At 37.5% G+C, this 13128-nt stretch overlaps 1 protein-coding gene across 4 annotated transcripts in view; it reads left to right on the forward strand.

The window, feature by feature from the left end:
• LOC576810 (dnaJ homolog subfamily C member 13) overlaps nt 1-13128 on the forward strand; it is a 44450-nt gene that overhangs the window by 11814 nt on the left and 19508 nt on the right. For 3 of the 4 annotated variants that reach the window (XM_030973702.1, XM_030973699.1, XM_030973700.1), the window contains exons 15-30: nt 383-490; nt 1061-1216; nt 1666-1722; nt 2218-2415; nt 2979-3188; nt 4673-4681; nt 5270-5340; nt 5638-5683; nt 6175-6389; nt 6805-6964; nt 7967-8236; nt 9377-9579; nt 9883-9967; nt 10552-10706; nt 11268-11313; nt 11873-12027. In XM_030973702.1, the coding sequence (XP_030829562.1) occupies nt 383-490; nt 1061-1216; nt 1666-1722; nt 2218-2415; nt 2979-3188; nt 4673-4681; nt 5270-5340; nt 5638-5683; nt 6175-6389; nt 6805-6964; nt 7967-8236; nt 9377-9579; nt 9883-9967; nt 10552-10706; nt 11268-11313; nt 11873-12027 (2144 nt within the window). The remainder of the gene's footprint in view (nt 1-382; nt 491-1060; nt 1217-1665; nt 1723-2217; nt 2416-2978; nt 3189-4672; nt 4682-5269; nt 5341-5637; nt 5684-6174; nt 6390-6804; nt 6965-7966; nt 8237-9376; nt 9580-9882; nt 9968-10551; nt 10707-11267; nt 11314-11872; nt 12028-13128) is intronic. The other variant, XM_030973703.1, reaches the window with a different exon arrangement.

The raw sequence follows: 13128 nt of genomic DNA on the forward strand, positions 1-13128 counted from the left end.
TGGAACATGCAATCTATGAACAACAACTTATTTGACTCATTCAAACTCTAGAAAATTGTCTTATGTTCATATTGCAAAGACAACTGTAACTTAACTTTTAATTTTCATTATGTTAATTTCATTTGCCTATATGTGTTTTTCTCTGATTTGCCTTATTTTTGCATGATTGTTTTTCTGATTTTGCTCACATGGCCCCATGGGAGACCAACATGTTGAATGGTTGATGCTGTTAATGAAAATAAATATAATAAATCCTTCTGTGGCTATTCTCATGCTGTATTACTCTTTGATTTCTATGAATTTTAAATCATCAAGTTTGATGAAATGCGTTACATGACCTTATGTAATTTTCTTGTCTGTTCGTGTTTGCTTTTTATCCTAGCCCATGCATGATGACTATGAGCTAAGAACAGAACAGCTCAACAAATCCTCTCTGCTTTCATCCAAGTCTTTCCTTGAGAGTCTCCTAGACCTGTTCGCCCAACATGTGGTAAGAAAACTGTCAATAAGTATGATTCTATTTTGCTTACAAATTACAGTTACCAGCTAAGATCCCATTATCCGTTTCTGATGACTCAGGTAAGCCTTTAAATTGTACGTGTTATGATTGAGCAGTACTGCTCACACTGTTATTTTGATAGAAAAGATATGGGGAGCAGTCAATAATAATGATGATAGTAATGATGATAATGTGATGTATGTAATGATGATAATGTGATGTATGTAATGTCTTTCTCTTAGGATAGAATAGTATGAAGTCCTGTATGCTCCACGCATATGTATTACTAGTTGCAAATATATATTACCGGTATGTACCATTTCTTAGCGTTTTTTAAAGTTGTGATTTATGAGTTCATATTCCTTTTCCAAACGAGTAATTCAAAGCATGGTAACAATTCAGATTTTTACTTCGGACAATTCCTTTTAAAATGCAGTTTCTTATTAAACAAACTAGATTTAATTTACCTTCTAAAGATGACAAAATGGCATGTAACTTTTCCCTCTCCTCTATTCATTCCTTTCACCCGACACTTCTGTTCTCTGGTCTTTTCTTCATCAGCTACGAGGCACAGGGGCACTGGTGATAGTCTCACTCCTAGACTTTCTGACGTTTGGTCTGTGTGCGCCGTACAGTGAGACGACAGATGGAACGCTATTTGATCAGCTCTTGGAGCTGGTAGCCAAGCAAGGCCGTGTCCTCTATAGACTATTCCAGGTAAGAATTGATTAAAAGGGGATCGTTGTTCTGTGTATAGTAGAGCCACACCCTATGTTTGTTAGCTGATTCTGTACCACCGAGTTTGTGAACAGTTATTGAATTAACGTTTTTGAGTCCTGTTAATTAAAATGCATTATTTTTCACTGTAAAAAATTGGTAATTAGTAACTTCCATTGTAATAAACTTCTCAGTAAAGGCACTTTTACTTGTTTTACACTTTTACATTGTTCGATTGTAAAACTGTTGGTAGAGGTTTGCCACCTATGGTACAGAAGGGCCGATGGTATTTCTATGTATGACCATGTGTTACTTCCATTATAATTGAAGCCATCTTTTATATATATATTACTACATGTATACAGTAGTATAAATCACTTTGCAATAAGTTTCAGTGATAGAGAGATTAATTTTGTTTCATTGACTTCCGCATATTTTTATTTTGACAGCATCCATCGATGACAGTGGTAAAAGGTGCAGGACTTGTGATGAAAGCCATCATTGAGGTCAGTTTATTTCCAAAGTCCATGAGAGTTATTTTAGCAATCCCTATAAGCCATATTGGGAAATGCATACAATTCTTAATCATCATGTTATCATTAGCTCAGATAAACTCCCCACTTGAAATGTACATTGTACAAATACACCCATGTACGTATGTAAATAATACATAATTTTGATGATGAATAGTGATCGAAATAGTTTGTCACCTCTAGTTTATCTATCACTTCACACTACAACATATTGAAGTGTTAGTATCTTGCTTTAATTATCACCAGAATCCAAAGAAAATGAACAAAAATTTTTGCTCTTTATCCAGATTCGCACATTGGATGAAAATTGCACTTGACTCAAGTGTGCAATCAGAAATAAATATATATATATGAGGAATCTGTTATTTATATTTAATTTATGTAATGTTAATGTTTCCTTATTATGTCGAAATTAAGTTTTTATTTCTAAATCATGTATTGTTGGATGTGGTTGGTCGCTTTGTGTAGGAGGGCGATGCAGAGATCGCTGCCAAGATGCAGGAGCTCGCGTTGGCAGAGGGAGCCCTACCCAAGCATCTCCACGTTGCTATGTTCACGGGGAGCACGGACACCCGCATGCTGACCAACAGACAGCTGAGCAGGCATCTGGTAGGTCTCTGGATCACGGGTAACCCAACGGCTATGGCACTACTCAAGAGAATCATGGTAAGTGGAATTTTTTGATTTAGTATGGAGCTGGGAATGGTGCCATGAAGAGACACCCTATGGCAAGGTCTGTCACCTGGAAAGCCAAGTTTTAGGCTTTTGCCAGATTTGAGACCCTGCCATGAATCTATTTCATGGCTTTTTAAGCCTTTCCAGGCTTGCATCTGTATTGTGGATCAAACGTATATGTGTCTGGAAAACTTTTAAGTGTTATTGCGTAAAACTAACTTTTATCCCTGTTCAGCAAGCTTGTTAAGAGCATGTTTGTTGTTGATCTTCTGTTTCATGACTGATGGTTCTTACCACATTTAGAAGCCACCCTCGTTTTAGAGGCAAAATGTTTCAGACATAACCTACACATCAAATTCTTAAAAGCAATGTAAATGGAGAAATGGAACCCAGAGTGCAGGTGAAGTGCTTACTGAAGTAACACCAACAGAACTGGATGATCACTTTACTTTTATTGTTTGTTTGTTTAATACAAAAATCAGTGGGGATCAAGAGCAGACAAACATTGTGAAACACTTCCTAACTGTTTGTATAAAATTGTTCTTGTATCCTAGCCTGCTGGTCTCCTGTTAGCCCTGGACTCTGAAGACAAGGTCCCTGAGAAGGAACGGGACATGATCAACATCAGGGACAACCTCAAGATGGCCCTGGACCAGTCAGGGCAGTCCAAGTCCAACCTTCAGTGGCACCAGATTGAGAATGTCCTGCTCCACTGGAGGCAGCGCATTGGCCTGCAGAACAAGAAGCAAACAACAAAGCAAGATGTGAGTGTGCTCCTGTCAATTCCTTGGTTGTGTAATAATAATAATAATAATAGCTAGTTCTTATAAAGCACTTTTTTAAAGACCGAAGTCCCTCTCAAAGCGCTTTACAGATATTATTACCCCAGTCATCATTCAGGCTTACCTGCACACAATGTATGCACATTCTCCACTCCCTTGGGAGCATTCCAGTAGAGCGTGATGTGTTCTGTAGCAGTGTGATCTTAGAATTGAGTGTGTCTTTTTCGTGTATATAGTTTAGTATTCAGATAATCATATTGAAGTGATATTCAATTGACAATGGAATTTTGAAAAAGTTCGATATAACTAAAGAAATATATTCAGAGAATTATGTGCACTAGATAATTTCTCTTTTGATGGATCATGTTATCAACCCCTAGGAGCTTGAAGAGATATTAGTAACTGTGTATACGTGCCAATCATGATATGATCTAATCAGTTTGGGATGATAGAATCAGGTGTCATTCTTTTTTAATTAGCTTAGCAACAGCAGAGTGTAGTTTGTATAGTTACTCACAGCATTGCTTGTCTGTAAACCGCCTTCGGGTGTTTTGGGCATGTCAATGATATTTCTTCATTCATTTACAAACAGGGTTAGCAGATATGTACCATGATCTATTGTTTTCCATGCCTTCCATATCAAAGCTACTTTTAATCCACAAACCATTTCATGCTTTTTTATAATTTTCTTTTTCATGTTTTTTCATTTAATTTATTGAAGTAAAAATGCATGTAATATCATGACAATTTTTGAAGTTGAAATGGGATGAGCAAAATTCAGTTACGTAAAAGAAGCATTTGAAAGGTTGAATTTACTTTCTACATGCCCTCTTATCAAAAGGTGCTTATGCCAACAAAATAATTGTGTTTGCTTGATCTAGCAACAACTGATGCATGCAAAATGTTTATTAACAAAAGGAAATCAATTGTAATGGAATGGCATAATGAAATGTCCTCAGCAAATGTGCTAAGATGAGAACCTGCATCCATTCGTTAAATGATTATGAAAATGATCAGCCAATGTGCCCACTTATATCAATCATTTAACTGAAAGGAAAGCCTTTCCATAAAACCATGTTTCCTATTCTTTCATTGATTTTGCAACCATGAAGCTCACAGAACTAAACCACTATGCTTTTTATATTTTTTAGTTTTAAAAGCACTTAAATACATGCATCATTTGCTTTGAAAATTACTAACTACTTACTATAAGAAATTTATGTTAATGACCTACAAAATCTGAAGCATTCAACAACAACAACAACAAAAAGGAAAAAAACAGAGGAAGAAAACAAATTTAGGGGAGGGGGTTCCCCTATATTCATTATTCATATTCAAGAATGCCTATGAACTTATTCTGCTCTCCTATTTTCTATCATAAAAAAAACATTGCTTTTCTCCAATTTTCTTTATCTTTTCTCCAATATTACTAATCTTCTGACTGTTTCTGACATTCATGCAAGCAGCCAAATATGGTAAGAAAATAGTGTCTTTTTGTCTTCTTCTGTGCATGCACTCATGTAGCTAAAACTGAACACTGTCTCATGAACAAGTCTTTAAATTTCTCCTTTTTGAGCTTACATTCAAAATATTTTGATGTTCTGTTTATGTACAGTTAAATTTTCTTGTGGATTGATTAGAAAATGTAAAATATATGACGGTTTTGTGTAACTGGACCCTAGATGTTACAACTCAATAACCAGGTGCAAAGGTCAACTAGCATATGATAATACAAAAAAAAAATGATTTGTACTTAAAGTTTTAAAAAATTGTTACAGGTATGTGTCCGCCCACCAAAGGTTGTCCCATGAGACATTAAAGGCCCATTGCCTTTCCTAAGTAGACATTTTAGTTGTAAAATGGTTTTTCCTTATCTTTAAGTATGACAGAGTGAAATGATCTACTACTACATCTATAATTTAGTAATACATTTGTAGATGGATGTACAACAAATTCATTGTGCCTTTCAGTTTTAGTTTAGATGTACATGTAGCTCTGTATTAAAGCAAGCTAACATGAATCAAATATTTAATTGAGAGCTATTTTTACATTTTTACGACCAGAAACCCATCGTACTGAGGAAGAGGAGGCAGAGGATAAAGAGTGAAGCAAACTGGCAACTCTTCTATTACCAGTAAGTACTTCAGTAGTACTCTTTATTACTTCTCCCGTTTTACACCTTAATCCAGCTTCCACTCCCTGTCCTGGTCTACGTATCTATTGTTTTCGTACCCATTAATTTCTGACATGTTTTAAATCTCTGAGTGCAATAAAACAATTTACTTATGAAATATAGTTCCCCTGCTCTTTAATATCAAGATTGTTAATTAATGCCTAAAAAGTACACAGAACTATATGTAATGCACTTACTATTTATTTTATTGATAGATTGATATGTCATCATTTTATTCATATTTATTCATTTTTATAGGTTCGGCAGAGATCATGCTCAACCCAATCTCATATGGAATTATAAGGTGAGTTCATATTTGAAAGTGTTCCCTGACTATAAAATGAAATGTGTTGTCATGTTGGTTGTCATTTGTAGACACTGATTTCAATTCATGATTGTCATTATGATACATGCATATTTTTGTCAAATAAGCTTCATAAAGAATGAATTTACTTGAATGAATGCTCTTACAATAGTGTACAGTGTATATTCTCTTAAGCAGAGCAAGAAATATTCCTTGAAAGAAATAAAACTGACATCATATTGAATATATTAAAAGGAGATAAAGGATACAAATTGAAAAGTTTAGTATTTGAGTCAAGACAAGAGGGAAGATTAACTTGAGATTTCCTATTCTTGAATATCAGTGGTGTATGTCTCACAAAAGATTTTTTGATTTTCCTTCCAATAATTCAGATTGCCTGTAAGTGGATGTATAATATGTTTTTCTGAGGCCAGGCCAATACTGGATATCTGAAAATGTTATATTGATTCACTGTTTTGATCTGATTACAGACAAGGGAAGAGCTAAGACAGTCTCTTGAAAACGAGATGCGAGCGTTCAGCGTGGACAAGGAGCTTGGGGCTAGTCACATGATCTCCTGGAACCACAATGAGTTTGAGGTGCACTACGTCTGCCTCTCAGAGGAGATCAAGATAGGAGACTACTACCTACGACTCCTGCTGGAAGCCGACGAGAGCGACGAGGAGATCACAGCAATCAAGGAATCGTAAGACAAATGTGGTGGTGATTTTTATGATGGTGGTTGTGAAGGTGATTATGATAATGATGGTGATGATGATGTTGGTGATGATGATAATTGATGGTGATGGCATTGGTGGTGTGGATCTTGATGGTGTTCATGATGATGGTGATTGTGATGTTGATGGTGAAGATGATGGTGATGATAATGGTTATGATGATGATGATGATGATGACAATGGTGATGATAATTATGATATCACTGGAAATGATATGAAAAGTTCATAATGATGGTTTGATCCAAGATGATAAATGAAATCTTGGGAATAAAAAATTTGCTTCTGATGATGATCGAGATCTTCTGAATTAATACAAGAAAAAATAATGAAAATAAATTCATGGAACAACAACAAAAGATGCCATTCCTTTCCAAACCATCCCAGGTACGAGTTCTTCAATGATCTATACCACCGGTTTCTTCTCACAACCAAGATCCCCATGAAGTGCATGTGTTTACAGGCCATGGCCATCGTTTATGGCAAATGTTATGAGGACATCGGAGCTTTCAACGACACCAAATATATTGTGCAGATGCTGGATAGGGTGTGTATTATTTATCAAACATTAAACTTTGAATTGTGTAATAACAAGATAACTCCTTGATATTTTGTAAGTTAAGGTGGCTGCCATTATAACATATGTGGACTCTCTTCCTTATACCTTCTATGGGGATGATCATTTTTCAGGCTAATTGTCTGATTTTAGGCCCTGACATCTCGTTTTGAGCTTTTATTTGTACACGTAATTTGGAGCTCTTAATGTAATGGGTCTCTCTTTAGGCTTTGTAGTTGAAACCATCCGGCATTCTTGATACTATTTTGGTTTTTGGTATCTTCAATTAGGCATACCTGCCAACCACCCCGATTTAGGCGGAGTTCCTCCGCTTTTTACATACCAACTCCGATTTCCGAGTGCTTGCCTCAAAACTCAGATTTTTTAAATAATTTTTTTATTTTTTTTTTTTTTTTTTTTTTTAAAGAGTGTAATGCACTTGGAGAGTATATAACTATTATGTTTGTATTTTGAAATGTAAAGCGCCTTGAGCATGTTCATGTAAAGGCGCTCAATTAATACCAATATGTATGTATGTATGTATAAGACTAAAGCATAACACAGCACTGATAACCAGATCACGCCGACATCCGCGCTCGCGCTCATAGAAGATGTACACAGCGCAGCCCGAACGTGATCGTTAGTTCCGCAGTCACCCCCTGTGTACCCCCCCCCCCAATCTACGGGCCACTACCCCAATCCTTCGGTGGTTCGCGACCTCGTAGTCCATCCAGAAAAATTTACTCCTAATTTCTCTTGTCTCAGGTTGGCAGGTATGAATTGGGTCTAATCCGGCATGTTAGAGGCAGTTGGACATGAAAGCTAAATTAGTTATAGAAGTTCATCAGTGTTCATGTGAAGATATTGTCCTAATGATTGGAAGACTTCTCAAACTTAAGTCAACTTAGTAACAAAGTTTTCATCACAGAAAATTTGCTTGTTGTTCAGACAGTCTTATTATCACATTTATATCTTACTTTAATCCTCTTACAGAGTACAGATAAGCAAGAGAGGGATCGCATCATTCTTTTCCTCAACCGTCTCTTGAACAACATTCGCAACGTCAGACTTCTCCTCGATGCAGGAGGCATCAAGGTTCTAGTTGACCTCTTGACCTTAGCTCATTTGCATGTCTCCAGGGCAACCGTACCAACACAGACCAACGTGATTGAGGCATCGCCAGATTCTATGGTTGCGCAAGAGAAGGAGTGGTACTACGGCAATGGCCCAAGGGAGAGGTTAGGACCCTACAGCTTCAGCGAGGTGAGATATTGTTTACTGTCGTAGCAGTGAGGATGATCAGGATGAGGAGGGAATGAATTGGGAGGAGAAGAGGAGGTAGAGGAGAAATCTTGATTGTATAATTTAATACAATTTCAATGAAAAGGAATGAATTGATTGTGACTGTGGGTAATGTATATTAGCTGACCAGTTAATCATTGAGGAGATTGATTAACCTAGGAGGAATTGATTTTGAGTGGTAAATGTGATACTTCACCAAAGTCTTCTAGTCCAATCTGAGGGACTTGGTAATGGTTGATCATTGTTTTATCTAAGGGCACTAGCGCATCAACTTGGGTTTACAATTTTGGACCTCTAGGTCACGAGACCAGTGTTCTCTCTATTAAACCCATCACGCCTCCACTTTTCATCCAGGATATTCCTTTAGACCGACAGCCCATGAGACCGACAACATGAATTTCCATTTTCAATAAAAACAATACAATGATAAGCATTTGTAATATATAAGAAATTGAAAATAGGGAACTCAGTCTCTTGAAACCTCAGATAACTTTCCAGAAGTCCTGTGAGACTGACATGTTGGTCCTGTGGGCTATCAGTCCAGCAGGCCATCTGTCCCATATGCAATGTATCAAGTGGGCTGTTGTCCTTGTAAGCTGTAGCCATTTTTCACCACCAACACTTCAAAGGGTATCTTTGTCTCAGATGCTGAAACAAAATTTTCCTGGGTTTAGCTCATGCTGCAACGATAACTATAAACCTTTAGGTCAGTCAGGAACCCCATAACTTTTACAAGCCGATCGTGTGTCTGATTATCAAGATATTTATGATTGGAAATCAAAATTTCATTTTTTGATAACACTAGTCTTTTGGGGAAAATGAGTATGGTAAAACTGGTCATTCAAAGATTTTAAATTTTTTTTGAGGCACTTTTTGATCATTTTGAAGTGCAATTTTTTTAGGGCTTCAATAATACACCATTACACAGACACTGATGACACGTAGGGCCATGCATCTTAGATTTAACATTGTTAAACAATGCCTTGAATATTAGTCAAAAGATATTATTTCATATGATTGGTAATAAGAGCTTCCATTTCCTTTTTTGAGAGGGGGGCGTTTCCAAAACTGGTCTTTACCTTGAACCCTTTTCCCATCCAGATGAAGGACTTGTGGGATGACGGCTCCCTGAATGCCAAGACGAGGTGCTGGGCCCAGGGACTGGAGGGTTGGAAACCACTCCACACCATCCCTCAACTCAAGTGGTGCCTCCTAGCAACGGGAACTCCCGTCATGAACGAGAGCGATCTAGCCACGCTGATTCTCAACATGCTCATAAAGATCTGTGACTACTTCCCAAGCAGGTAGGCAAGATTTAGTAATGTTCATGTGTTTCTTTTTCATTTTTAGGAGAGAAAAGAACAAGAAATGTCTGTCAACTACACATAAATTCAAACTTCCTTCCATTGTATATTCTCACTAACCATTGCGAATTCTATTGAATATTTCAACATACTTCATTTATATCTTCCTGTCTAAACTGGTATCAGTTTACATAATTAAAGGAGGGATACATTGGGGAAGAGAATTCCTTTTTCTAAATCTTATTTGTTCATTAATTAATTGGGGTATGTTTCTTCCTTGTTGGTTTATTTGAAATCTTGCAGGGATGTAGATGGTGCAATTATCAGGCCTCTGCCAAAGCCAAAGAGACTTCTATCAGAAGCAGTTAACTTGCCACACATCGTTCAGGTAAGATATATCTGTCGCCTCTTTATCTCTTGTTAATGTGTTCATGTTTCTGCATTGAATTAGAAAATATAGAAACACGGGTGAACCAAAGTTGAAGTGTAAGATAATCAAGTCAAGGGTGTACATTACACTGATGTAAAATTGCATGAGAAATATGGAATCTGCACAAGCAGGTATGGAATTTATTCAGATAGGAGTGAAGAATTACCCAGCATGTAAATTACAGGGTAGAAGAAATATACAACATATTTGAGGAATTACATGTACCCCATGGCCAAAATTTGAAAAAAGGAGGAATGTAATGTACAATTCCAGCCTTTTGCAGTGTTGCATTGATATTGTAGGTTCATAAGGTCAATACAAACCTGAATTAGCTCATTTCTGATACTTAAAAAAAAAAAAAAATGCAAACACAAAAGAGTTTCAATTTTCATGTTAAATATTGCAAGCTGGGATAAGGTTTTCTTCTACCTTAATGGTAATTTAGTGGGTATTAATTAGACATGCTTCACTGATATGTAGAACACAATAACTACAGTTTGAAATAAAGTGTTGGTGTTGCTCTATCCGTCTTTCCCTCTTAGCTTCTCTTGACCTTTGACCCGATCCTGGTCGAGAAGGTCTCCGTCCTGCTCTTCAACATCATCCAAGACAACCCTCAACTCCCTCGTTTGTACCTGAGCGGCGTCTTCTTCTTCATCATGATGTACACAGGAGCAAATGTTCTTCCACTTGCATGGTAAGAGGAATAGCTTCCAAAATGTAATAAATAACAATATTTATAAAGTGCAACATATCCATCTCAAGAGATGCTCAAGGCACATACAAATATTTTATATCAATATTCAACATACTTAAGATTAAAGAAATATTAAATTTTAACTTACATTAGATCCCACAACTTCATGGTGCCATGGTAGATAGCAGACATCAAAGTGTCCATTCTTACATACACAATATATTGTCTTGTAATAGAACCAGTTAGAACCAGTTAGAACCAAGTCACACTGCTCTGTTGTCTGTTTGACCTCATTGGTCTTACCTCATTGGTCTGACTGGGATGTAAGAGAAGTGGATACCTCCATATCATACACCAATTTAGAGTTTACTCTATTTTTATTGGAATGTTCTTTTTGTCCTATGAGTAAACATGATTTCATTCATCTATTGTTTGAAATAAAAATGTACAGGGGGAAATTAACAAAAGAGAAAGAATTAGAACGGAAACTGCATGACTGTAGACATTCAAAAAGGTTTGACATCTTTCTGCCATTCTATCATATTTTTTTCTTCTATTCAGGTTCCTGAAGTACGCACACATGAGACAAGCCTTCAGAGCTGAAGACGTAAGAAGAAGAAAAAAACACAGCAGATTTCAAATCATTTTAGATAATGTTTGATATTAACAAATGTACCATAGCAGTTCAGAGTTGTCTAAAGGTTTAAATGAATCAGCTTTTTCTCCTCAGATTGGTACCAATTATTTGTGTTTTCCACCATTCATAGTTTTAAAAAAAATAGAAATAGATATTAAATCAACCATTGTTAATACAAAAATTACCAAAAAAATGAACAAGAAATTTCTCTGCATGTTGCCAAGTTAGACACTTTACTGTTTATTTTTGATCAATTCTTCTTATTCATGAACAGCACATTGTACTGCAACAGAAAGGGACTCAAATTTTCCTGTAATTTTTGCATTTTCTGCTATTGTGTATTTTGTAATTTAGAACATTCTAGGTCAAAAGATGAAAATATAACATCACATCACTAAACGTAGACACCAATCTGCTATGGGTTAAAACCTATGTTTGTATATGGTTTTTTTTGGTCATGTTGACTATTTTGAATTATGTATTAAATGTTTGACTTTTAAAAGAATGAATATATATTTTAATCTTTCAGAACAAAGGTTCAGATATCATCCAGTGTAGTATCTTGGGACACATCCTCCCAGAAGCGATGGTACACTTCCTAGAGAACCACAGCGCTGAGAAGTTTGCTGAGACATACCTAGGAGAGTTTGATACACCAGAGGCCATCTGGAGCAATGAAATGAGGTAAGAAAAATTTTGGGAAAAGAGGGAGGGAGGAGAGAGGTGAGAGGAGGGGCGGATGGGAGAGAAGGAGGAGAGAGGGGTGTGTCAGATGGGAGGGAGGGAGGAGAGAGGGGTGTGTCAGATGGGAGGGAGGGAGGGAGGAGAGAGGGGTGTGTCAGATGGGAGGGAGGGAGGAGAGAGGGGTGTGGCAGATGGGAGGGAGGGAGGAGAGAGGGGTGTGTCAGATGGGAGGGAGGGAGGAGAGAGGGGTGTGTCAGATGGGAGGGAGGGAGGAGATAGGGGTGTGTCAGGTGGGAGGGAGGGAGGAGAGAGGGATGTGGCAGATGGGAGGGAGGAAGGAGAGAGGGGTGTGTCAGATGGGAGGGAGGGAGGAGAGAGGGGTGTGTCAGATGGGAGGGAGGGAGGGAGGAGAGAGGGGTGTGGCAGATGGGAGGGAGGGAGGAGAGATGGGTGTGTCAGGTGGGAGGGAGGGAGGAGAGAGGGGTGTGACAGATGGGAGGGAGGGAGGAGAGAGGGGTGTGTCAGGTGGGAGGGAAGGAGGAGAGAGGGGTGTGTCAGATGGGAGGGAGGGAGGGGATGGGTAAAGTTGAAGCAGCGGTACAATTTCTAGAGAAGTGTGTCGAGACATACCTAGGAGAGTTTGATACACCAGAGGCCATCTGGAGTGTTGATTAGAGGTAGGAGCAGTCACATGGAACGTCAGACAGATATGCAGAGTAGGTGAGAGTTCTGATTCTTGAACACTCAAAACCAGCTTTTTTCAGCTCTGAAAAACAAGAAGATATTATTCCATAAGAACATTGTAACTTTTCTAAAAAAGAATCCAAGGAAATGTATGGTTTAATGCAAAGTAACGTTTGCAGAGAGAAGTTTTAGAAGTAGTGGTATTGAAAACATTCTGTTTATTAGACTTGCGTTTCACAGAACCCAGTCCTGTTTTTATGCAGAAAGATAGATGCATTTTCATTGTGCGAAGTAAGAGTTTGATCTTTATATTATAAAAGAAGTGTTTCTTCAAAAATATGAGTAAGTATAATTAATGACCGGCCAAGGCCCTGACTTACAAAGAGTTGTGATTGATCTAAATCAATTCCAAGTCCT

This window comes from Strongylocentrotus purpuratus, unplaced genomic scaffold (assembly GCF_000002235.5).
Source record: "Strongylocentrotus purpuratus isolate Spur 01 unplaced genomic scaffold, Spur_5.0 spur5_scaffold_7, whole genome shotgun sequence".
Taxonomy (NCBI): domain Eukaryota; kingdom Metazoa; phylum Echinodermata; class Echinoidea; order Camarodonta; family Strongylocentrotidae; genus Strongylocentrotus; species Strongylocentrotus purpuratus.